The sequence below is a fragment of the Papaver somniferum genome, chromosome 7 (genome assembly GCF_003573695.1).
Source record: "Papaver somniferum cultivar HN1 chromosome 7, ASM357369v1, whole genome shotgun sequence".
Classification (NCBI taxonomy): domain Eukaryota; kingdom Viridiplantae; phylum Streptophyta; class Magnoliopsida; order Ranunculales; family Papaveraceae; genus Papaver; species Papaver somniferum.
Window position 1 is genome coordinate 25,618,856 of NC_039364.1, and position 25,890 is coordinate 25,644,745.

At 39.4% G+C, this 25,890-nt stretch overlaps 1 protein-coding gene across 1 annotated transcript; it reads right to left on the reverse strand.

Moving 5' to 3' along the window:
* Positions 1 to 1,121: 1,121 nt before the first annotated feature.
* Positions 1,122 to 3,379, reverse strand: LOC113294397. Its single transcript, XM_026542795.1, has 5 exons — positions 3,368 to 3,379; positions 3,003 to 3,059; positions 2,599 to 2,711; positions 1,974 to 2,075; positions 1,122 to 1,860 (listed from the first exon to the last, which is right to left on the reverse strand). Exons 1-5 carry the CDS (start codon positions 3,377 to 3,379, stop codon positions 1,122 to 1,124), a joined length of 1,023 nt encoding a protein of 340 aa, XP_026398580.1.
* Between the last annotated feature and the right edge of the window lie 22,511 nt (positions 3,380 to 25,890).

Genomic DNA, 25,890 nt, shown 5'->3' on the forward strand with positions numbered 1-25,890 from the left:
ATCCCGACGCTAACTTTAATTATCACATTTAGTGATGATTGCAATTTTCACTTTCAAGGCAAACCCTAAAAATAAAAGCAAATAAAAAATAAAAAAAATGACTGGAGTGCTTCCCATAGAAAATCACAAGATGGATGAATTACAAAAGTTTAACAATTTCAAGTGACATCCTATCATTGAGTCAACCGAATCAACTAAGAAAAATAGATGTTGAGTTTGCAAAAATTAATCAAAGTTGCTAGATTAAGAGAGCACAAGTTCATATGGAGGTAAGTTAGTGATACAGATGGGGACAATAATTTGGCTTGAACATGAAAAATTAAAATTCGTGACATCAAAATGATATCACGACAACAGAAGCATGAAAAGTTGGAAGTTTACAATGGTAATGGCGGATGGTGCATATGGTGTTATAACTTATAAGGGTTTGCATAGAGAAGAAAGAGAACACCCGTGAGAATTAATTTTTAAAAGAATAAGCTAATTTATGGTAACAAATCAAATTTCTAATTAATACGAGATTTTAAGTAAACAGAAACTAAACAAGGAAGGCGGAATAAAGCTTGAGAATATTAACTAATTCCCACAAAAAACGCCCCGACTCGTGACCGATTATTAATGAAACTAGATTTTTATTTTTTTATTTTATTTTAATAATATCTAATGGATACAGATTAATTTAGTCTAGGTGAAATTCAAAAATTTGAATCCAATCTAAGCCTATCATTTTTGACCGTTATATTTTTGGCTGGAAATATATATCATATTAATGATGGGTTTATAGAAGAGAGAGGAACCAAATTTGGATTCCTCCCAAATTTCGACATTCGGAATTAGCTAGTAAATGGAATGAATACTCAGATGAGCGAATGGACAATGTTCTAAGTTGACATTGTGAACAAAGCTTAGCCATACGGAAATTGCGCTGCTAAGTACGGGCTAACAGTCAACATTGTTCTTTTTCAGAGCAAAAGAAAGTCAAATGAACAAATGTAAAGCCAGTTGGTCGAGTCAGAATTTCAAAGGAGTCTTTCTGCAGAAGTTATATATATCTGTGATACTATCATTACTTGAATCATATACGAAACTTATTTAGCTGAGAAATCCAAGTGTATTACATTTCAAGGAAATATTGGTTGGATGTACCCAAATCTTGATCCTGAAATATCAAACTCTACGAAGAAGTTTAAATTAAACACACCAATAACAATGGAAGTCTTAGGATATAAACCTCCATCGACGAATGCCAAACAAGTGACATCTCCTCCAGTCCATGTCATTTCACCAGTTCTCAGTTCATTTTTGGGGAAAATGAAAGCAACCCCAGGTGGCACCTTGTCTCCCTCTAACACAAAATCAGGTAACGTGGATGACTTATAGCATGTGCCAAACGGCGCAACAGGAGGAACCATAGTGACATTCATGGATTTAGCCCATTTGATACGAACCTTTGTGACGGCCTTATAGATTGATGTCTGTAGGATAGTATAAGGAGCTTGAAAGTCGATTTTTGTTCCTCCAACTCCGGTTATCTTGTTAATGGAAAGTGACCTTTTGTCGACTATCGGTACTGTTTCACCGTGTATTTTGATTGAAATAACATCAATGAAATATTCTTCACTCAATTTTGGGTTAACCAAGAGTGGGGTGTAGGTTAAGTATCCCTGCTTGAAATCAACATAAGAAGGAAACGCGTAAACATAAGGTCCACCCCCAAAATAAATCTTGTTATTGCGATCACCTGATCCAAATCCAGATCCAAAATCCAAAGAAAATATACGAGAAAATCGAAATCCATCTGAAAGCTGTGAATTAAAGAAAGAACCGATGAACGTCCTAGACCAGCCACTCCTTGAGCACCTTTAGCAAGTCCGTTAATGAGTATTCACCAGAAGTGGCACAATCGAACGCAAACCGGCGAGGTGTAACAATAGTCACTACACCATTTCCAGGATTTTGTCACAGGCTATAACCTGTTACTGAAAAGATTTGTAACGATTATATCTGTTCTAAATAGGCCGTTATTAATAATTGTGATCGCTTTTTGTGACGGTTTTATCAGTGACAATGGCCAGCTACAGTCACATATACAAACAGTTGTAATAGTCACAATTTACCTAATTTTAGGGAAGCGACACGTGTCATATTTGTAACATTTATCTGAACGGTTTTAACTGTTACTCCCTATTTACAACAAGTCAAAATGTGACAGTCTGAAAGAGCCACATATACAGCAACGGCTATAACTGTTATTGAAACCTTGCAACGATTGTTTCTACTGCACGTGTCCCTTTCGTCACGTGAAAAGTAACATATATTAACGTTGCCATTGTTTTATAACAATACTCATAGACACCTGTCATCTTCTAGTCACGTCTTTTGTAACGATTAAACTGTTACTCTCTCTTGTAACAACAATTAGATGATGACACGTGTTGATTTTACTTCACAATTCTTGTCACAGTTATCTCCGTGACAATTCTTTCAGTTACAATTATAAAAAAAATGGGTAGCCCAGATCATTTTCGTGGACCTGGGCTTCCGGTTTATAGGCCGAGAAAAAGAACCTCCCCTATCACCGACGACTCCTGGTCTCACTGGCTCGCTGACGGATCTGCTATTAGGCAAAACAGACAAAAAATGTTTGTCTCACTGGCGGATCTGCTATTAGGCAAAGCAGACAAAAAATGCTTCAGAATAGGACAGCTATACTGAAAAAGACATGGTTTAAAAGTTTATAAGAGAACATTGACCAAGTTGAAACTAAGGCAACATATATCACTTGTGAGTGGTCGAGACAAGTGTTTCCACACCAACCTTAAATCCCATCCTAAGGTGATCGACATACTCTCAATTTGAAGCTCATATAGATTATCGGCCATAGTAATTGCCTCAAGTAAAACTACTGTTTAATAAAGAAAATACTTTTACAAATTGTAGGATAGGCGATAGATGAAATTTTATCACATATTCCAGAACTGGCACGACTTCAGAAAACTAACCTTCAAAAAAGTATTTGCAAGGTCATCAACGTCCAACAAAGATCCTAGACTTTCACCCTGCAAATGCAAACTAAATGTCAAATTTTAACAAGGAAATACACTCCTCTATAGGAAATAGTTATGTAAATACTAGTCACATTTGATCATCTTGTAAATTGACAGAGTTCATTAGCTAAAAAACTTACATTTCTTGCAACTTATACAAATGTCAGCTGAAAAAAAATTTACTAGGTAACATAAATGTAAAACTTAGATTGAGGATTAGACATTGCAGTTTTTTGTTTAAAATTGCTAAATGACAAATGAAGTCTACGGCCATAACTTCTAATTAAGTCACTATCTTGAACATCATTAACAAACCATACCAGTTCAGCCATTGTATTTCTGGCAAGCAGGATTACTATTGTTCAAAGATTATGAGCATATTGTGTAACTTTTTGAGCCGTAAAAAGAAGATTAGCAAAACAGAAGAGGTTAAAAGTGAATAATGCACAATACCTCATGTCCTCCATTGTTTAGGTTTAGTGGAAATGGATTGCTTGACATCTACAAGACAATTAAAATAGAATCAGATTCGATTGGTACATTTGAAATTTACATACATCAGCTTTGAGATGATTAAAAATCAAGTAATTTTATTTCCACCAAAACCATGGGAATATGGGAAACATTCATAATATTCTTGACCTGAAAATACAGATAGGTATGTGAATCTAATCATAACAAACAATATCTAAGAGCTAGCAAGTGATAAGATTTTCCTTAATTATTTTGCTTACAAATAATACCCAGCACAACGCCTTCTATTCGGAAATGCAGCCACTAACACAAACTAGTTGTAACTCAGTGCCAGCGAGGCGCAGTCTATCAGTTTATTACAGCGATCAAAGATATTTCGAAATTGTTGAACTCAACCTACACATGTCTCGTGAAAATATATGGTTGAGCAAGAATTAACATGCCAATCTCCAAGGACATTATAACCATTACTAGGAACAGTTCAAAACCAACTGTCTCAAGTAAAAATTTCAAGGGACGGTGTTTAGAATTAGACCGTCCCTAGAAGCCATCTGTTTTGTAGTGACGGAGAGTCTCATAAAAGATAGAGACAATAAAGAACACACCTTTTCCCTCTTAGTGTTAGCATGAAGAACAGATAGTCCATGTTTACTAACCCCTAAAGACAAGCTTAAATTTACATATGCAGTAACAATTGTACCTGGCATTAGGCATGACAAAAGACTTGAAAAAAAAACAAAAAGGATAACATGTTCCAGAATGTTGAGCACCGTACCTTAATGTTGAGCACTACCTTAATGACGAAATGATATCTACATAGTAACAAAAAAGAAGAAAAGGATAAACAATGTATCATAAATGTGAGATTAATTAATTAGATACATAGCTAATCAATTTACCTAGAATATCATTGGCATTAAGTATCCTTATAGTTATTAGATTTATTGTAGATATGAGAAATAGAACTGATAGATTGCATAGATATGAATACAAGTTAACTACGCCAATAACAATCCCTATTACATTTTATGCATGTTTATTAAATTACTTGCACATCAATGAGTAATTAGAGATAGTCCCTTCTTGAATCATTGCAATTGCCTATATAAACAAGCCAAAACTCATCATCCCACAACAAATTATGTCCATCTCTTTTTTTTGTCTAACCTAAACGAAATAACCATGGGTTCTTCGCAACTATTTTTATCTGTCTTGTGTCTGATCATCATAGCGTTTTCCTCGACCAACATTGCGGTAGCGCAATCTTATTTTGGGCCAGCAGTTCAAGATTCAAACACTACTGCCACTACTAGTACCGATACAAGTCGTCTTAGCTCCTACTGCTGATACTGTTCCTACTACAAGTACAAGCTGTCCTAAAATTCCTACCACCATACACACACTAAAACTACTCCTGCAACATGTACAAACTTTCCTACAATTTCTACTACAGATACAAACAGTACTACTACTCCTTTTATTGGTACAAACGGTCTGTATATGTACAGACAGTTGAGCACCGTACATGATACACAAAGAATAAAACTTTTTTCTCAAAACAAATTAAGCAAAATAACCTAAGAAAGTTAAAACCAACAAGTCCCAAGACTAAAGAACTACAGCCTGCAAGATTATCATGCAATATCAACATAGCAGCTCTACCATTACTGAAGTAAAGAATACAATAAGAATTTTCCCTTCTTCTATTCATTCGTCTTTTTCTCTTACACTTAATGTGCAGTTATGTTGGTCTTTTTTTCAAGATTGTCTCCAAAGATCAGTCATATCAGCACTGAAAACTACAATCCAAAGATCAGTCAAATATGAATCCAAATTCAAAAAATTTACCTTCTCAAAACATTGTAGTCCACCATACTAAGGATCTGGTACTTCTTTCTCAGTATGCTTCTTGTGGTATGAGCAAATTAACTTAACCTGCAACACCAACAACATGAACGAATACACATTTTTCTAGTCAGTAACATTCAAGCCAAGCCTAAAACTAAAAATTGAATTTAGATACAAAATTTATAGGAGTTCCAAATATAACCTTCTTATGAGCATCGTCAGGAAGAGTCTCTTTAAATTTTCACCTCTCAACTGCACCCATTATATCATCCAGTAATTGAAATCATCAAGACATAACCAGATAAGACAAAAGCTAAAATTAACCACTAATTTATACTAATCTAATCAGTTATAGTCATCTCTACTATTAATTTACCGTTGTTTTGCATATTCATTGCAAGGATAAGATCAAATCTCTGAAATCAGATGGTCTAATTGAAAACACAAATATTATCCAGCCCTACCATTAATGAAGAAAGTAAAGAATAAAATACAAATTTTTAACCCTTGTATACTCTTTCAGGCTTCTTCTCTAACACCTCATGGGCAGTTTTGTTGGTATTTTGTTCAAGATTGTCTCTTGTTTCCGCACCTCGGTTGCCTTAACCACCGAAGCCAAACTGCAGAAGAAAAATTAGACCAATAATTAACCATCCTACAATCAACAGAAAAACCAAATTTTCAATTGGAAACTAAAACCTATAAAGAAAAACCGATGCAAACTAAAATTAATCCCTAGATTCATAAGCTGCATTTACAGACGCCATGACTTGAATCACCCAAAACAATAGCAAAGATAATTAAAAACAATCTCCAATACTCCAAAAATTCAAATGAATCTCCAAAAATACCTGAAAATAGCATAGATCAAAAGAATCAATACAAAGACGAGTATTGATTGCTGAGAATGCAGAGAGAGATTTTTTGTTTCATACCCATCCATAAAAAACCAAACGCCGTAGATGCAGAAAATGGATATGAAACCCCAACAACTTTTTGAGACTCAAAAACATCATCGATAACAGATTTAAGGTGTTTTTACAGAGATCTAACCGATCTACTAGTTTTTGCACTGGGATAGTGAAAGACAAAATCGTTTTTGTACCGATCTACTAGTTGAGAGAGGTGTAGGCGGGGGCGGAGAAGGAGAAAGAAATAGAGATTAGGTTTTGAAGAATTTATCTCTCTTCTATTATGTTATGGTGCATCACAGATGGATGATTATGGTATACCACACGAATTTGATTGGTTCTTAGAGATTCAAGGAGTAATCGCTAACCACGTGTCCAAACCAAGAATCATTAAACGGTTGTTCATGTTTTACTAATATGTGTCATTTTATAACTTAGTGAAACCATGTGACGTCGTTTCTAAGGGGTCCAAAAGTTCGGGATGAAAAATCTAATAAATTTACGTTTATTCCGACGCGTATACCACATTAAATTAAAAAAATAATTAATAGAGGGAAACCCACTTTTACTAAGGGAAAACTAAAACTAGGGTGAATATAGAAAAAACTAAAAAAAATCAACATATCAATGAACTTTTACTTTGTTTTTAATTTTAACTTTTGATATAATTTTAATCAATCATATCTAAATTTGTACAACCCAAAATTTAAAGTGCACAATTACCCCTTTTTCCATTGAACATGTTTGCATCCTAACTTATAGAATGTAATCATTTCTAATTAAAGTGCGTAGTGCGGCACTTTGTCTCCCATTCAGTCGGATCACCATCCTTTACTTTTCGAGTTCTCGAGAGGTGAAAATTGTATTTTTCTTGTGTTTGTTAGAAGAATAACTGGAGTTTGGAATAACCATTATTGTGATTACACATAGCTATGTCCAATGTTTTCATCTTCATGTTTTTAGATTTAGTGGTTTAAATTCTAAATTTATTTGGAAGATGATTTTTGAAGTATTAATTTTTATATCAGATTAGAACAACACGGGTTCAAATATTACTAGAGTTAGACCTTAGTTTCTCGTTCGGATGAACTGGAGAGGAAATATATAAGAATTGAATATCCCGGGTTCAAAGATTACTAGAGTTAGACCTGAGTTCTGATTCGGATGAACTGGAGACGAAATATATCAGAATTAACACCACTGGTTCAAAGATTACTAAAGTTAGACCTGAGTTTCTGGTTCGGATGAACTGGAGATGAAATATATCAGAATTGAACATCACAGGTTCAAAGATTACTAGAGTTAGACCTGAGTTTCTCATTCAGATGGACTGGAGAGGAAATATATCAGAATCGAACATCCCAGGTTCAAAGATTACTAGAGTTATACCTGAGTTTCCTGTTTGGATGTACTGAAGATGAAATATATCAAAATCGAACAACCCAGTTTGAAAGATTACTAGAGTTATACCTGAGTTTCCCGTTCGGATGAACTGAAGATGAAATATATCAGAATCGAACAACCCAGTTTGAAAGATTACTAGAGTTATACCTGAGTTTCCCGTTCGGATGAACTGAAGATGAAATATATCAGAATCGAACAAACCAGGTTGAAAGATAACTAGAGTTAGACCTGAGTTTCTCGTTCGGATGAACTGAAGACGAAATATATCAGAATTAAACATCCCAGGTTCAAAGATTACTAGAGTTAGACCTGAGTTTCTTTCGGATGAACTGAGACGAATTATCAGAATAAACATCCAGGTTCAAAGACTAGAGTTAACCTGAGATTCTTTCGGATGAACTGGAGACGAAATATATATTCCAACATCCAGGTTGAAGATTACCAGAGTTAACTGACTTCCTTGTTCGGATAAACTGGAGACGAAATATATCATATTCCAACATTCCAGGTTGAAGATTACAGAGTTAGACCTGACTTCTTGTCGGATGAACTGGAGACGAAATATATATTCCAACATCTAGAGTTAAGTACTCATTATCCGGAACGGAACCGGATCGGTAGTTCTTCAAACTGGAGAGGAAATATATCATATTCCAACATTCCAGGTTTGAAGATTACCAGAGTTAGACCTGACTTCCTTGTGCGGATGAACTGGAGACGAAATATATCATATTCCAACATCTAGGGATGTTAATGGGTACTCATTATCCGGAACCGGAACCGGATCCGGTAGACTTGGGTCCGGTTCTGGGTCCTAAAGTTGGACCCATTAGCAACTTAGGACCCGACGAGTAATTACCCGATTGGACCCGAATCTAAACGGGTCCAAATGGGTAATACCCGTTGGGTACCCGCGGGTATCGGGTACCCGTTTATTCATACTTTTATTCATGTTTTGCTAGTTTTAGCTTTGATAGTTTACTCGTTTTAAATTTTTCTCTTACATTTAATCTTTATTTATTACATTAATAGAAATAATAATAAATTTTATAAAAGTTATTTAAATCCAAGCCAAAAAAGACAAATATTAAGTTTTTGAGGTTTTTTAATAGTTTTCTTAAGACCCAACGGGTACCCGGGTATTTAAACGGGTCCGATTTGGGTCCACAAGTGTAGGAACCGGACCCGAAACCGTTAGGACCCGGATCCGACCTTTATAAGTAGGGTCCGGGTCTAGTGATACCCGGGAGGACCCGGACCCGTTGACACCCTACCAACATCCCAGGTTCGAAGATTACCAGAGTTAGACCTGACTTCCTTGTTCGGATGAACTGGAGACAAAATATATCATATTCCAACATCCCAGGTTCGAAGATTACCAGAGTTAGACCTGACTTCCTTGTTTGGATGAACTGAGACGAAATATATCATATTCCAACATCCCAGGTTCGAAGATTACCAGAGTTAGACCGAGTTCCTTGTTCGGATGAACTAAAGACGAGATATATCAGATTCGAACATCACAGGTTCAAAGATTACTAGAGTTAGACCTGAGTTTCTCGTTCAGGTGAACTGAAAACGAAATATATCAGATTGGAAAATCACAGGTTCAAAGATTGCTAGAGTTAGACATGAGTTTCTCGTTCGGATGAACTGAAGATGAAATATATCAGATTACTAGAGTTAGACCTGAGTTTCTCGTTCGGATGAATTGAAGACTGAAATGCATCAGGTTCGAACATCAAAGATTCAAATATTACTAGAGTTAGACCTAAGTTTCTCGTTCGGATGAACTGAAGACGAAATATATCAGATTATTAGAGTTAGACCTGAGTTTCTCGTTCGGATGAACTGAAGATGAAGTATATCAGAATTGAACATCCCAGGTTCGAAGATTACTAGAGTTAGACCTGATTTTCTAACTCTAGTAACATGTAACATCATAATTGAACATCACGGGTTCAAAGATTACTAGTGAAAATGACCAGACTACCCTTATCGGAAATAAGTAAAGTAAATATTACAGATTAAGAAACTGACCATATTACCCTTATCGGAAATAAGTAAAGTGAATAGTACAGACAATGAAAATGACCATATTACCCTCACTAGAAATTAGTGCAATAAATATCATGGAGATGGTGAAAATAACCATACTACCCTTATCGGAAATAAGTGAAATAAATATTACAGACTGTGAAAATGACCATATTATTCTTACTGGAAATAAGTGCAATAAATATCACACAGACTGTGAAAATGACCATATTGCCCTTACTAGGAATTAGTGCAATAAATATCATGGAGACAATTAAAATGACCATACTACCCTCATCGGAAATAAGTAAAGTAAATATTACAGATTCTGAAAATGACCATATTACCCTTAATATAAATAAGTCAATAAATATCACAAAGACTGTGAAAATGACCAAACTACCCTTATCAAAAATAAGTAAAGTAAATATTATAGACTGTGAAAATGACTATTTTACACTTATTGGAAGTAAATGCAATAAATATTATGGAGACCGAAAAAATGACCAAACTACCCTTATTGTAAATAAGTGCAATAAATATCACACAGACGGCGAAAATTACTGTACTACCCTTACTGGAAATTAGTGAAATAAATATTATGGAGACTGTGAAAATGACCAGACTACCCTTATCAAAAATAAGTAAAATAAGTATTGCAGACTATGAAAATGACTATTTTACCCTTAATGGAAATAAGTGCAATAAATATTATGCAAACTGTCAAAATGACCAAACTACTCTTATTGTAAATAAGTGCAATAAATATCACACAGATGGTTAAAATGACTGTACTGCCCTTACTGGAAATTAATGAAATAAATATTATGGAGACTGTGAAAATGACCAGACTACCCTTATAAAAAATATGTAAAGTAAATATTACAGACTGTGAAAATGACTATTTTACCCTTACTGGAAATAAGTGCAATAAATATTACAGAGACTGTGAAAATGACCAGACTATCCTTATCGGAAATAAGTAAAGTGAATATTACAGACAGTGAAAACGACCATACTACCCTTACTGGAAACAAGTGCAATAAATATTATGGAGACTGTGAAAATGACCAGACCACCCTTATCGGATATGAGGAAAGTAAATATTACAGTCTGTGAAAATGACCATTTTACCCTTAGGGAAAATAAGTGCAATAAATGTTATGGAGACTGTCAAAATGACTAAACTGCCCTTATTGGAAATAAGTGCAATAAATATCACACAGACGGTGAAAATGACCATACTACCCTTTCTGGAAATTAGTGAAATAAATATTATGGAGACTGTGAAAATGACCATACTACCCTTTCTGGAAATTAATGAAATAAATATTATGAAGACTGTGAAATACATATTATGGAGACTGTGAAAATGACCAGACTACCCTTATCAAAAATAAGTAAAATAACTATTACAGACTGTGAAAATGACTATTTTACCCTTATTGGAAATAAGTGCAGTAAATATTATCCAGACTGTCAAAATGACCAGACTATCCTTATCGGAAATAAGTAAAGTGAATATTACAGACAGTGAAAATGACCATACTACCCTTTCTGGAATAAATATTATGAAGACTGTGAAAATGACCATTTTACCCTTATGGGAAATAAGTGCAATAAATGTTATGGAGAATGTGAAAATGACCAGACTACATTTATCGGAAATAAGTAAAGTGAATATCACTGATAGTGAAAATGACCAAATTACCCTTAATAGAAATTAGTGCAACAAATATCATGGAGATAATGAAAATGACCAGACTACCCTTATCGGAAATAAGTTAAGCAAATATTATTGACTGTGAAAATGACCATTTTACCCTTACTGGAAAATGACCCTTACGGTCGTAAGGTTAAAATGGGTCATTTCGCAGTCCGTCTAATATTATTACACTTATTCCAATAAGGGTATATGGTCATTTTTACAGTGTTAATATTTCTTTCTTACTTATTTCCGATAAGGGTAGTCTGGTTATTTCCACAATTTCCATAACATTATTGCACTTATTTCCACTAAGGTAAAATGGTCATTTTCACAGACTATAATATTTACTTTACTTATTTTTGATAAGGGAAGTTCAGTCATTTTTATAGTCTCCATGATTTGTTGCAATAATTTCTAGTAAGGGTAATATGGTCATTTTCACAGTATGAAATATAACTTTACTTTTTTAATAAGGGTAGTCTGATCATTTTCACAGTATTGCACTAATTTCCAGTAAAGGTAAAATGGTCATTTTTACAGTTTGTAATATTTACTTTACTATTCCCGAAGGAGGAGTCTGGTCATTTTCACAGTCTTCATAATATTTATTGCACTAATTTCCATTAAGGTGTATATGTTCATTTCATAGTTTGTAATATTACTTTATTTATTTCCGATAAGGGCAGTTTGGTCATTTTCACAGTCTCTGTAACATTTATTAACCTATTCTAGTAAGGGTAAAATGGTCATTTTTCACATACTATAATATGTACTTGTATTTTTTTGATAAGGGCAGTTTGGTCATTTTATAGTCTCCATGATGTTTATGCATTAATTTAGTAATGGTAATATGGTCATTTTCACAGTCTAAATATTAACTCTACTTATTTTTAATGAGGGTAATCTGGTCATTTTCCCACTCTCAATAATATTTATTGCACTAATTTCTAGTAAGGGTAATATGGTCATTTTCACAGTATGTAATATTTACTTTACTTATTTCCAATAGGGTAGTCTGGTCATTTTCATAGTCTCCATGATATTTATTGCATATGTTTCCAATAAGGGTAAAGTGGTCATTTTTATAGTCTGTGATATTTACTTTACTTATTTTTAACAAGGGTAGTTTGATAATTTTCATAGTCTCCATGATATTTATTGCACCTATTTCCAGTAAGGGTAATATGGTTATTTTCAGTCTTTAATATTTACTTTACTTATTTTTGATAAGGGAAGTTTGGTCATTTTTATAGTCTCCATGATATTTATTGCATTATGTACAGAAAGGGTAATATGATCATTTTCACAGTCTGTAATATTTACTTTACTTATTTCTGATAAGAGTAATCTGGTCATTTTCATAGTCTCCGAATATTTATTACACTTATTTCCAGTAAGGGTAAAATAGTAATTTTCATAGCATGTAATATTTACTTTACTTATTTTTGATAAGGTAGTTTGGTCATTTTCATATTCTCCATGATATTTATTGCACTTATTTCTAGTAAGGGTAATATGGTCATTATCACAGTAAGGGTAATATGGTCTTTTGAAAATGTGTAATATTTCCTTTACTTATTTCCGATAAGGTAGTCTGGTCATTTTCACAGTCTCCATAATATTTATTGCACTTATTTTCAGTAAGGGTAAAATGGTCATTTTTGAAGTCTGTAATATTTACTTTACTTATTTCCGATAAGGGTAGTCTGGTCATTTTCACAGTTTCCATAATATTTATTGCACTAATTTCCATTAAGGGTAATATGGTCATTTTCATAGTCTGTAATATTTACTTCACTTATTTCTGATAAGGGTCTGGTCATTTTCACAGTCTGCGTAATATTTTATTGCACTTTTTTCCATTAAGGGTAATATGGTCATTTTAACAGTCTGTAATATTTACTTTACTTATTTCCGATAAGGGTAGTCTGGTCATTTTCACAATCTTCGGAATTTTTATTGCACTTATTCCGATAAGGGTAGTCTGGTAATTTTCACCGTCTTCAGAAGAAGCAGATATATCAAAGTCAAATTTCTATAAAGTTATGACTTGTTGACTTGGTCTTGATCCTGTTTTCTGATATTAAGAAAATTAAAAAGAAAAAGAAAAATGTATTTTGATTTATAAAAATGAAATATAATTGTTAGTTTGTACAAATGTGGGAAAATTAGTGATAAGTAAAATTCAAAGTGTTATAATTTTGGGGTTGTTTTAGATGTAGTGAAACATTTGGGTGGAATCATCACTTTGAATTATAATTGTGACTGTTTGTAAAATTGTCAACAAATATTATTGTGACTAATAAAAGAATTTAATATTATCACGAATAGAAAATATAATAACAGTTATAACTGTTGCAGGACTTATCACAGGTGTATCTGTGACTGAAAAATAAACTGTGACAGGTTGCACTGTTACAAAATCCTGATTTTGGTGTAGTGAGTAGCAGGAGGAGCAGGTACATCTAAGAACCTGAACCCGTCATTAGATGTAACATTAACCACATCTGTTATTAGTTCACCATACCCGACAACTTTAGTTACCGGGTTGCTTGTATGAATGCTACATGCATTTTTATGGCACCAGGTTTTATGAGGCTCAGTGGCATTGCACGATACGCACTTGACGGGTTTGCTAGCTAGTGCACATTCGGATGAAGTGCACTTGACTGGTTTGTACGACGATGATATGTAACCTTGGTCACAACGGAGCCAAGGTAACTTTCCCCCAAGATCGAGGACTAGTTTCACGGGGGCTAGAGGAGTTCCTTGGTTGATATTGATAACATACTGGCGGGTTAATGGATCTCTCTCAGTATCAAACACTATACTAGTAGGCCTAGAAGTAGGGGAGGGAGTGGGGGAAGGTGATTGAGCATCGGAGAAGGAAAGTAAGAAAAAAAGAAGCAGGATAGGAATAGAAAATTGAATAATGTAAGAACCAGCAGAAGAATTCATGAGATCTAGAAGATGATCAGTATGTGTGATTATGGATGAGTATTAACTAGCTAGGAATGACATGTATTTATAATCATCCTGATGCATCTTAATGCTTTGGGAAATGGGTATATTCTATTCATTTAGCATGCAATTTGTTAGAAGTTTATGCATAATTAATCCAATGCCATATTTTTGGTTTTCGTTTGATAATTAGTACTTCTAAAATGGGTGTACGTTCTTGTTGAAAACAACTCGTCCGCGCCGCAGGGGATTGCGCTGCCACGTTCAACCCTTACCACTCATGAAGAAGATCATCCTTCTAACGTCGTCAACTCTGCTAAACAGGTTTTATATTTAATCAAGTTGAGTCTAATAAGATCGTGCCCTCGAGGCTCGAAGGGTCTCCTGAAAATCATGTCGGCACTCTCTGCTGCTGACATTTAATCATTACATAACTAGCCGTTATTTTGGACCGTTTATTAATGGCTACTCAATCACCATGTTCTTAGTTGACATTACCATGGCCATCACCCGATCCAAAATCTTACTAATACAGTGATCCAGTAACCCTGTGGGAGTTTAACGCAGAACACTGTTCGGGGTCCAAATTTCTATTTACGTGACATTTGGTGATTACTTAACGCAAATGGTTTAATTAAGTTGTGACGGACCCATGTGTACCTCGCATATTTATTGTCGACGTGAAAAAATAGAAGAATAAAAAGAGAAACTAAAAGATTGTAAAAAAGAGTCCGGTTTACCACAAAGCTGTCTAGTGTCTTCACTTAAGAAAAGATGAGTTTGGCACAAGAGTAATCTCCAACTATTCTTATCATCTTCATAATCCAGTAGGTGTAAAAATAAGTATGTCAACGGCCCCCGTTGTAAAAACCAAGGTTACAGTGAATAACAGACTGTAAATTTTGGGTTTATGCATCATTTTTAAAATTTCTAAGATATTAGAAAAGTAATAATTTAGGTTCACATTATTATTTCATGAATTTTTTAACTAATTTATTGTTTATTACAAAAGGATCACCATAGCAATTATAGTTGCAGGAAATCCTACAACCACACCCTTAATGAAATCTTAATAACAATTCAAATAATCATCTTAAAATTCATACATTCATTCATAGAATCTTCCATATGGTTACAAGATTTGAGATGAACTCTAATTTGGAAAACAAACAACCTTTCTCTTTCCTAGATTCCAAGTCTAAGCTCTCAAAAAGATCTCCCTTTTTACATGGTCGCTCGGTCCCTTATATAGGGATTTTACATAGTGGATGACAGCTAATAAAACCCTTATTTTCGGATCTAGCGTGCGTCATTAACGCACACTTACTATGACTCTTCTCGCACGTACTCTATAACTTCTGACGTCATCTGATGCGCCATCTTAAATATACTGTACGCGATAACCTACGCTCATTCATCGAACCATTACTTCGCTCACGTAATAGATGTGCGGTATTTAGTATCTACATTTTGCCTCTTCTCATGTCGTTTCTTTGGAAAGGGAGCGATATGAGAAATTCCAATTTACAATGCCGCACTCATTCACCTCTTCATATTCTTATCAGCCGACAAGTTTCCGTGATTTGAGTGTAACCGTCTACATGTACTGATTTTCTCCATTTTTACCGGCATATTCGAATTTAACCGGTCACTTTTTTCATCTATTTATTAACCAAATTTGAGGAGAGATAATCTTTCCTTCTCTATTTCATCTTCCCTTCTTGTCTCTGCAAATTCTCTGCAAATCTTTATCTTCTCCAGATTCCTCCATCATTCTTCCAAGGCTTCATCTTTAAATTTTGATGATGTTCCTATGGATCCTGATCAAAGGTTTGTATATTTTGCTGGAACTGATCTGATCTTTTGCTGGAATTGATCTGATCTTTCTTTATGTTACCAATTTGTCGTCATATTAATCTCCATACTTATTCTGTTTCAGCAAAAATTCTTCTTCTAGGAGTACCAAATTCACAATTCCGAACCCTAACTCTTCTTCAAGCTCGAAGGACAAAGAATCTTTCAAGAGGAAACCATTGCATAACAAAGGAGTAAGAAATACTTTCTTTTGTATAAACAATATTGTTGCCTCTGTTTCTTATCTGCTTTGTTATTTGCAGGAGTCCGAATGTGATATTGATGGTGGTGAGAAACCTAAGGTGAGAAGAATTCGCAAAGCAACTCCGCTCAACAAGAACCTCATAATTCCGGACTTCGATTGTCAGGAGGTTGATGCTACTTCTCGCGTTGATACTGGCACTTCTGCACCAGACTTGATTGTTCCTATTTCTTTGGATTCAACTACTTCTCCAAATGAGGTTATCGCTCCTCAGAAGATACTCCTACTGATGAAATAACAAAGAACATGCCCTTTTCTCCGTCAGTAACCGCACCAATCGTGGTCCACACTGTTTCTACCTTTGTCAATGTTCCTATGCTCGCGAATATTCCCGCACCTATGGAAATGCTTCTGCTTCTGCGGATATTCCCGCATCAATGGAGAATGTTACTGCTCCTGCCTCTGCGAAGATTACCTCTCCTTCAGTAATGGGCAAAGATCCCTCTACATTAACGGACTCTTCTTCCCTTTCTTCTAAATTTTCTCCTCTTTCTCTAGAATCCCTTTCTATTGATAAGGAGATTTTAGGAGGGATGAGTTCCACTTATCAAGCTTTGTTTGAGCTTATAGATTCTGCTCTCTCATCCTATGATGACCCTTTTAAGCTTCGCATCTGTAGCGCTCTAAAGAAATTGGTGTGCGATTCTCCACCCAACAAACCAACCAGGAGCGAAATCTTCTCTGAAATCGACCCAAGCGTGCATATTCTTCTGGATGTCCTGGTTTTGATGGTGGTTTTTAGCTTAGGGTTAAAATCGTAAATCCATACATCTGACATGACGTCACTATGACCAATAGCATATTTATTAAACCGATCAGCATGCCAACGTAAGAATTACCAGGGTACCTTTTTTTTACATGGGTCGTGTTCCACGACAAAACCGTTAAATATTGAGTAACATCATCCATGCCAAACCCTAATTCTCATGCTAGCGCGCCAAGGCATGCCAACCATGCCAGTCGAACCACTGTACATATACCAAACCATGCCAGCCACATCTTCGCGCCAAGGCATGCCAACCATGCCAGCGCACCACCGTGCCAATGGCAAACCATGCCAGCTGCGTCTCCGCGCCAAGGCATGCCAACCATGCCAGCCGCACCACCGTGCCAATGGTAAACCATGCCATCCACGTCTCCGCGCCAAGGCGCCAGACAACGCATGGTAACCTTTGGCCCAAAACTCTAGTTTTAGCCACGCCAAACTGCGCCAAGGCATGCCATGCCACATGTGCCAATGGCATGCCAACCCCCTTGTCGCGCCATACCATGCCGGCCTTCCCTCTGCGGATACCAAAACGAGGGCGTCCGACGATCAACGACCACCCTTCAATCCTAGATGCAAATCCTAGCCTTCCAAGGTCCCCAGACAACGCATGGTAACCTTTGGCCCAAAACCCTAGTTTTGGCCACGCCAAACCGCGCCAAGGCATGCCATGCCACATGTGTCAATGGCATGCCAACCACCTTGTCGTGCCGTACCATGCCATCCTTCTCTATGCGGCTACAAAAACGAAGGCGTGCGACGATCAACGGCCACCCTTCAATCCTAGATGCAAATCCTAGTCGTCCAAGGTTGTCAAAAAACTCACGGTAACCTTTGGCCCCAAACCCTAGTTTCGGTCACGCCAAACCGTGCCAAGGCATGCCATGCCACATGTGCCAATGGCATGCCAACCACCTTGACGCGCCACGCCATACCGGCTTTCCCTATGCGGATGCCAAAACGCCTGCAACGATCAACAGCCACCTTCTCATCTAAGATGTAGATCTTAGCCGTCCAAGGTTACCAGCTAATGCATGACAACTTTTGGCCCTAGTTTGGTTGCGCCTAAAAAAGCCAAAACCCTAACTTTTGGCCGCGCCTAAACCAGGCCATATTAAAGCCATACCGAGCATGTTTCATGCCACTGGCTACCAAACGAAGGGTTGCAATAATCAACGGTTACCTTTCCTCTTAAGATGCAAAATCTCGACCGTCGAAGGTCACCAAGCCAGCAAGTCTCCCAAGCTCGACTTGCCAGACGACAACAATATGCTACATGTTTTCCATGAAAACACTCGAGACATCAACGCATGTCACAAACTGGGGGATGCTCATTGGGTATTGGTTTGACGGTCTACAGCGTGCGGCGTACACTACGCCCGTTATAAGAAAGTAACATAAGGATGAGGCGGTTAGTAAATACAAGAAGTAATGGTGAAATGCTTTCTTTTATGGAACATCAATTCTAGGCGTTACCGGTTACCACCTCCTCCCATTTACTCACCCGTTTTCCATTTCTTAATGAGACCAGAGTATGTTCCACTTTCGACTTGTATAAATAGGCATTACCTATTTCCACCGAACAACAAGTTCAGGTCAGGAGGATACAACACTCAGAAAACATTTGCTAGCTTTCCATCTGTTAGCTTCCCACTTTCTGATACAAGTCGTAGAAAACAACTACTCTTCCAGAATCAACTATTCTGGTCTCAACACTCTTCGCTTCCCTCCCCAAAACCAACCCTTCTCCTTCACTTTGTGACCGAAGCAAGTCTGGAACGAACATTTATTGGTTTAGGCCGGATTTATACAGATTGATCTCTCGAATCTAAAGTACTCCCTTGCAGTACATTGTTTAGGGTTTAAATTCGTTTCTCACCTACACACCCGAAATTACCAAAATCAGCAGAAACCGTTTTCACCCTCAAACAATTGGCGACCATAGTGGGAGATTGATCTTTCGGTTAAAATGTCAATTTTCAATCCTCGATCTCATACTTCGACCCAGACGCCAGGACGGTAGCGACAAACGATCCGCTCAGGGATCGACGACTCATTCACCAGACGACCCGATTACCAGTCAAGACACCACAAGGGGCGACTGGGGACTTCACTGAAGTTAAAAGCAAACGATCCGCCCAGGGATCGACGACTCGATTATCAAGTGACTCAGGGACGACTGAGGACTTTCCACAATCGCGGTGCTTCCCACGAAACTCGGACTTGCACCTGACACATTTTTCGTTAGCAGATCCGAAAAACCGAGTAAGTCTTGGCTAGAAAAAATACATGGTTTACTATTTCAAGTTTTCACGGGAATGATAAAACCGATAGCCATGTTATGTTTCATCCCATGTCATCTACCGACACGCAACGTTCACGGTTCCATATCTTCCCTGGGATGTTTGTGTCAGTTACAATCATAACCAAAAATGGCATCATCCTAAAACAGTTCATCTCGAATAATAATCCAAAACCCTCATAGGTAACACTTGTCTATCAACCCAAAAATCCAGAAAATCAAACCATAAACCAGGCGCTTGACTTACAAAAAAAAAAGAAAAAAGAGGAAAACCTAACGCCCGGTTCTTCGTGGAATCAGTCACCTACCCGTACGTACCCACATTGCATAATAATGATTACCCGTCACTATTCATGAGGTAGCCGACGCTACTACGGTGATATTCGAAGAGGAATTGTTTACGATGAATTATTTCTACAAGTTTATGAAAGGCATCCCTATGGCTAAGGTTTGCACCAACACAAGAAAAACAAGAAAACAAATTGAAAGAGAAACGCTGGAGTACATACCTGGAATATGCTTTTCCACTTTATTGCTACTGCGCCACACCAAGCCAAGCCAACGTCTTGCCAAGCCAGCATCCACGCCAAGCCAGCGCCCATTCCAAGCCGACCTAGCGCTAACATCTTGCATCCATCCAGCGCTAACAGCTTTCATCTTTCCAGCGCTAGCAGCTTGCATCTCTTCCAGCGCTGATAGCTTGCATCCTTCCAGCGCTAAAAGCTTGCATCTTCCCAGCGCCAACAGCTTGCATCCTTCCAGCGTTTCTCTTGAATGCTCAATAGAATGGAATCATCAATCCAAATTCATCACACGTAAAGATCAGGAACAACTTCTCCAAAATCGAGGCAAGGAGATCAGCAACCCCCTGAGTTCACAAAGACTTTCTTCCCGTCAGGAGATGCATGATTTCGGGGGACTTCGCCCACAAAATTGTGCAGTCTATGGTGGAACATTTATGAGAGATTTTATATTTTACGAAGGTGCAACGTCAAGACATATTTGCAGCCCTCAACCGTGCTGTGTCAGGAAAACATCTATTTCCAGCCAAGAAGTCGTTCCTAAAAACATATATTTCCATCCAAGAAGTTGTTCCCAAACCCCTACCTCTCTTGTAAAGCACGATAGATGGAACTGGGGACGCCTAACCACTGTTCGCTTGAAGGGTGTCCAGTTTGACAGCACACTGATTGACGCAACCTCTCCGTTTCAATGTCCTCCAGCAGCGGCTCCGCTTCAACGTTCACTTCAGCAGCCACTTCGCTTCAGCATTCTCTCCATAAGCTGCTCCAAGATTGAAGCCGAAGCTTCAGCGTTTGTCTTCTTAAGTTTCAACATTCTCTCCAAGAGCCGAAGCCGCCTCAACGTCGCTTCCTCCTTCCAAGGATCGTACCGGGGCCGCCACTTCTTCCTACAAAGGGTCGTACATCCACGCTCCCCATGTCAAGGATCATGATCGCAGCCATCCAATCTTCGTAGTCATGACCTCCTTTTGATCCATCCCGCCAAAACTCATGATCATGGACAGTTTGCTCGCTTACGCATCCAGCCAATCCTTTTACTTCCATGGATTCCCATACAATTCCAGCCAACCTACTTTGTTACCACGACAATGCAGTCTCTTCTGATTACATCTGCTACCAAGAAATGTTACCACTCATTTGTTGATACCAGCCAGAGCTTCATCACAGCAGCAATTGCTACAAAGATGAAAACATGTAAACCATACTTAGGGACTGAGGATATACACGGAATCCCTTTACTGTCAAAGCTCAGAAGACACAGTCAACCAAAAGGCCATAGCCACAACAAGGTCATATACTTTTCAAGGGTGCAGCGCAAGAATATCATCACCTCTCTGTCTAGAAGACGCCTTCAACACTTTGCGAGGCCACGGAGGATCCCAAGCCTGCTTAGAGGAAAATAACTTCAGAAACTAAAGAAAAATGTGACTGGGGACTGCTCATCGCACTCGACGACCATCAAAAACTCATGAGATAACTCCAGAGACGCGGCTAAAACATTTTCTTGAAGAAATAGAGGAAGCCACGATAAACAACATAACTCTCTCATTTCTACCTCTTCGCTATCCAGAATACTTCGTCCATGTGATATTTTGAACATCATAGCGTCTCATCCAAAAGAATACAATAAGCTTGTATCAAACCCCATGGACGTGGAGTCAAGACGATGCAATGAAAGTAGGCTACACATGGGAACTACCAGCATGGGACGCTTTCACTCCCCTCAACCAGGTTATTTCTGATTTCAACATCATCACTGTCGAAGTTTTACAAGCCACGGTAATTTCTCAACACAAAGCCGTACATGTGCATCGAAGACTCCAAAAGTACGCCACAGAGATACATTCACATGTTCGGCCGTGCCATCGGATCTAACAGAAATATAACTGAGGACTGCTCACCGCATCTCATTCCATATGATAGTCCAAGATTCAGAAGATGGTTCAAAGGATGTATCTTGGAACAAAGTCCTTGAAGAATTGATAGCAGCACGTCGGTAACGAAACGTCTCCCAACTCATCTATTTCATCTAGTGGCTCCGGAAGATTTCGACCATACAAGCATCCACAGCATAATATCATCGCGATCAGAAGGTCCAGGACTGAACAACCTAAAATCAAGGATGGACCGACAACGCAACCACATCCATCCGTCCCAAGAATGCAATGGAGTTTAGTAAATTTTGGAATCCATTGGAGCGACTATGTTACCCCGGGCCGCAACATCCCTCCTGAATTCTTCCTGAGTTTCACTGACGGGACGTTTTCACCTCCTAAACGAGCTCAAAACCTAAATATTCCCTAGTGGGAGATAGGAAATTCTTTTCCGGTCGGATGGAGGGGCCGACCGTCAAAATCCGAATTCTTACGAGAATTATACAACGATTTTAGTAAGGAGCGCTAATTAGGGTTTCGGCATCCCAAACCCCGATTTCGACAAAGTTGTCAGGCGTCATCACCACTGTTTGGTGGCCGAAGTTCCAGCACCATCAGCACCGTTTGGTATCCGAAGTTCCAAAACCAGTTCCCATCCTTCCACGGAACTAAAGCCAGTCGTCATCCTTCCACAGAACTGAAGCCAGTTGACATCATTCCACGGTCCCGCAACATCCCTCTTGAATTCTTCATGAGTTTCACTATCGGGCCGTTTTCACCTCCTAAACGAGCTCAAAACCTAAATATTCCCTCGTAGGGAGATAGGAAATTCTTTTCCGGTCAGATGGAGGGGCGGACCGTCAAAATCCGAGTTTGTAAGAGAATTCTACAACGATTCTAGTAAGGGGCGCTAATTAGGATTTCGGCATGCCAAACCCTAATTTAGACAAAATTGCCAGGCGTCATCACTACCATTTGATAACCGAAGTTCCAGCGTCATCACCATCGTTTGGTAGCCGAAGTTCCGAAACCAGTTTACACCATTCTGCGGACTGAAGACAGTTTCCACCATTCCGCGAACCGAAGCCAGTTTCCTCCCATTACAAGCCGACCAACGCGTGCGGCTCCCATTACAAGCCGACAAACGTGTGTGGCTCCCATTCCAAGCCGACTGACGCCTGCGGCTCCCATTCCAAGTCGACCGACGCCTGTGGCTCCCATTCCAAGCCGACCAACGCCTGCGGCTCCCATTCCAAACCGACCAACGCCTGTGGCTCCCATCCCAAGCTGACACCACTTCACGGTCTAGCCAGCAAAACCACAAGTAGAATCTATGCAAGGCCTCCAACACGAGAATCACGAACTCTCCTACCTCTCGAAAAAGGTTAGCCGGGTCTTCTTGACCATCTTTTCACGACTTGTCATTTCGATTTTGTCCTCGCCTGTCACCATCTCATGCTTACCTCGCAACAATGCTCCTGTTCCGAGCTAAGCAGGGGACTTAATGTTGATGGTGGTTTTTAGCTTAGGGTTAAAATCGTAAAACCATACATCTGACATGACGTCACTATGACCATTATCACATTTATTGAACCGATCAACATGCCTACGTAAGAATTACCAGGGTACCTTTTTTTTACATGGGTCGTGTTCCACGGAAAAACAGTTAAATATTGACTAACATCATCCATGCCAAACCCTAATTCTCATGCTACCGTTCCAAGGCATGCCAACCATGTCAGCCGCACCACTGTGCCAATGACAAACCATGCCAGCCACATCTTCACGCCAAGGTATGCCAACCATGCCAGCCGCACCACCGTGCCAATGGAAAACCATGTCGGCCGCGTCTCCGCACCAAGGTATGCCAACCATGCCAGCCGCACCACCGTGCCAATGGCAAACCATGTCATCCACGTCTCCGCGCCAAGGCATGCCAACCATGCAAGCCGCACCACCGTGCCAATGGAAAACCATGTCAGCCACATCTTCGCGCCAAGGCATGCCAACCATACCAGCCGCACCACTGTGCCAATGGCAAACCATGCCAGCCACGTTTACCGCGCCAAGGCATGCCAGCCATGCTGGCTGCACCATGCGCCAATGGCATGCCAAACCCTTGGCCCTAGCCATGCTGGACGCACCATGCGCCAATGGCATGTCAAACCCTTGGCCCCACCATGCCAAGCCAACCGCACCTTGCCTTGGCCCTACCATGCCAAGCCGTCCAAACAGTTGGCCCCACCATGCCAAGCCGTCCAAACACTTGGCTCTACCATGCCAAGAGAACCGCACCTTGCCTTGGCCCTAGCCATGCTGGCCGCACCATGCGCCAATGGCATGCCAAACCCTTGGCCCCACCATGCCAAGCCAACCGCACCTTGCCTTGGCCCTACCATGCCAAGCCGTCCAAACCCTTGGCCCCACTATTCCAAGCCATCCGCACCATTCTGCCTTGGCCCCACTATGCCAAGCCGCCTGCACCATTCTGCCTTGGCCCCACTATGCCAAGCCGTCCACACCATTCTGCATTGGCCCCACTATGCCATGCAGTTCGCACCATTCCGTCTTGGCCCCACCATGCCAAGCCGTCCAAACCCTTGGCCCCACTATGCCAAGTCGTCCGCGCCATCTGTCTTTTCCCTACCATGCCGGCTTCCCGATGTGGCTACCAAAACGAAGGCGTGCGACGATAAACGGCCACCCTTCAATCCTAGATGAAAATCCTAGCCGTCCAAGGTCGCCAGACAACGCATGGTAACCTTTGGCCAAAAACTCTAGTTTTGGCCACGCCGAACTGCGCCAAGGCATATCATGCCACATGTGCCAATGGCATGCCAACCACCTTGCCGTGCCATACCATGCCGGCCTTCCCTATGCGGCTACCAAAACGAAGGCGTGCGACGATCAACGTCCACCCTTCAATCCTAGATGCAAATCCTAGCCGTCCAAGGTCGCCAGACAATGCATGGTAACCTTTGGCCCAAAATCCTAGTTTTGGAAACACCAAACCGCGCCAAGGCATGCCATGCCACATGTACCAATGGAATGCCAACCACCTTGCCGTGCCATTCCATGTCAGCCTTCCCTATGCGGCCACCAAAATGAAGGCGTGCGACGATCAACGACCAACCTTCAATCCTAGATGCAAATCCTAGCCGTCCAAGGTTTCCAAACAACGCACGGTAACCTTTGGCCCCAAACCCTAGTTTCGGCCACGTCAAACCATGCCAAGGAATGCCATGCCACATGTGCCAATGGCATGCCAACAACCTTGCCGCGCCACGCCATACCGGCCTTCCTTACGCGAATGCCAAAACTAAGGCCTGCAACGATCAACAACCACCTTCTCATCTAAGATGCAGATCTTAGCCGTCCAAGGTTACCAGCTAACACATGGTAACTTTTGACCCTAGTTTGGTCGCGCCTAAACAAAGCCAAAACCTTAACTTTTGGCTGCGCCTAAACCAGGCCATATTAAATCCATACCGAGCATGTTTCATGCCACTGGCTACCAAACGAAGGGTTGCAATAATCAACGGATACCTTTCCTCTTAGGATGCAAAATCTCGACCGTCGAAGGTCACCAAGCCGGCAAGTCTCTCAAGCTCGACTTGCCAGACGACAACAACATGCTACATGTTTTCCATGAAAACACTCGAGACATCAACGCATGTCACAAACTGGGGGATGCTCATTGGGTATTGGTTTGGCGGTCTACAGCGTGCGACGTACACTACACCCGTTATAAGAAAGTAACATAAGGATGAGGCGGTTAGTAAATACAGGAAGTAATGGTGAAACGCTTTTTTTTATGGAACATTAATTCCAGGCGTTACTGGTTACCACCTTCTCCCATTTACTCACCCGTTTTCCATTTCTTAATGAGACCAGAGTACGTTTCACTTCGACTTGTAT

Bases quoted from the DNA above. Each gene is read 5' to 3' on its own strand.
- LOC113294397 (XM_026542795.1), bottom strand. The intron at 2,712-3,002 runs GTTAGTTTTCTG...TGTCTTTTTCAG, and splicing joins TTGCAAATACTTTTTTGAAG to TATAGCTGTCCTATTCTGAA. The intron at 2,076-2,598 runs GTGAGACCAGGA...ATGTGACTGTAG, and splicing joins GCAGATCCGTCAGCGAGCCA to CTGGCCATTGTCACTGATAA.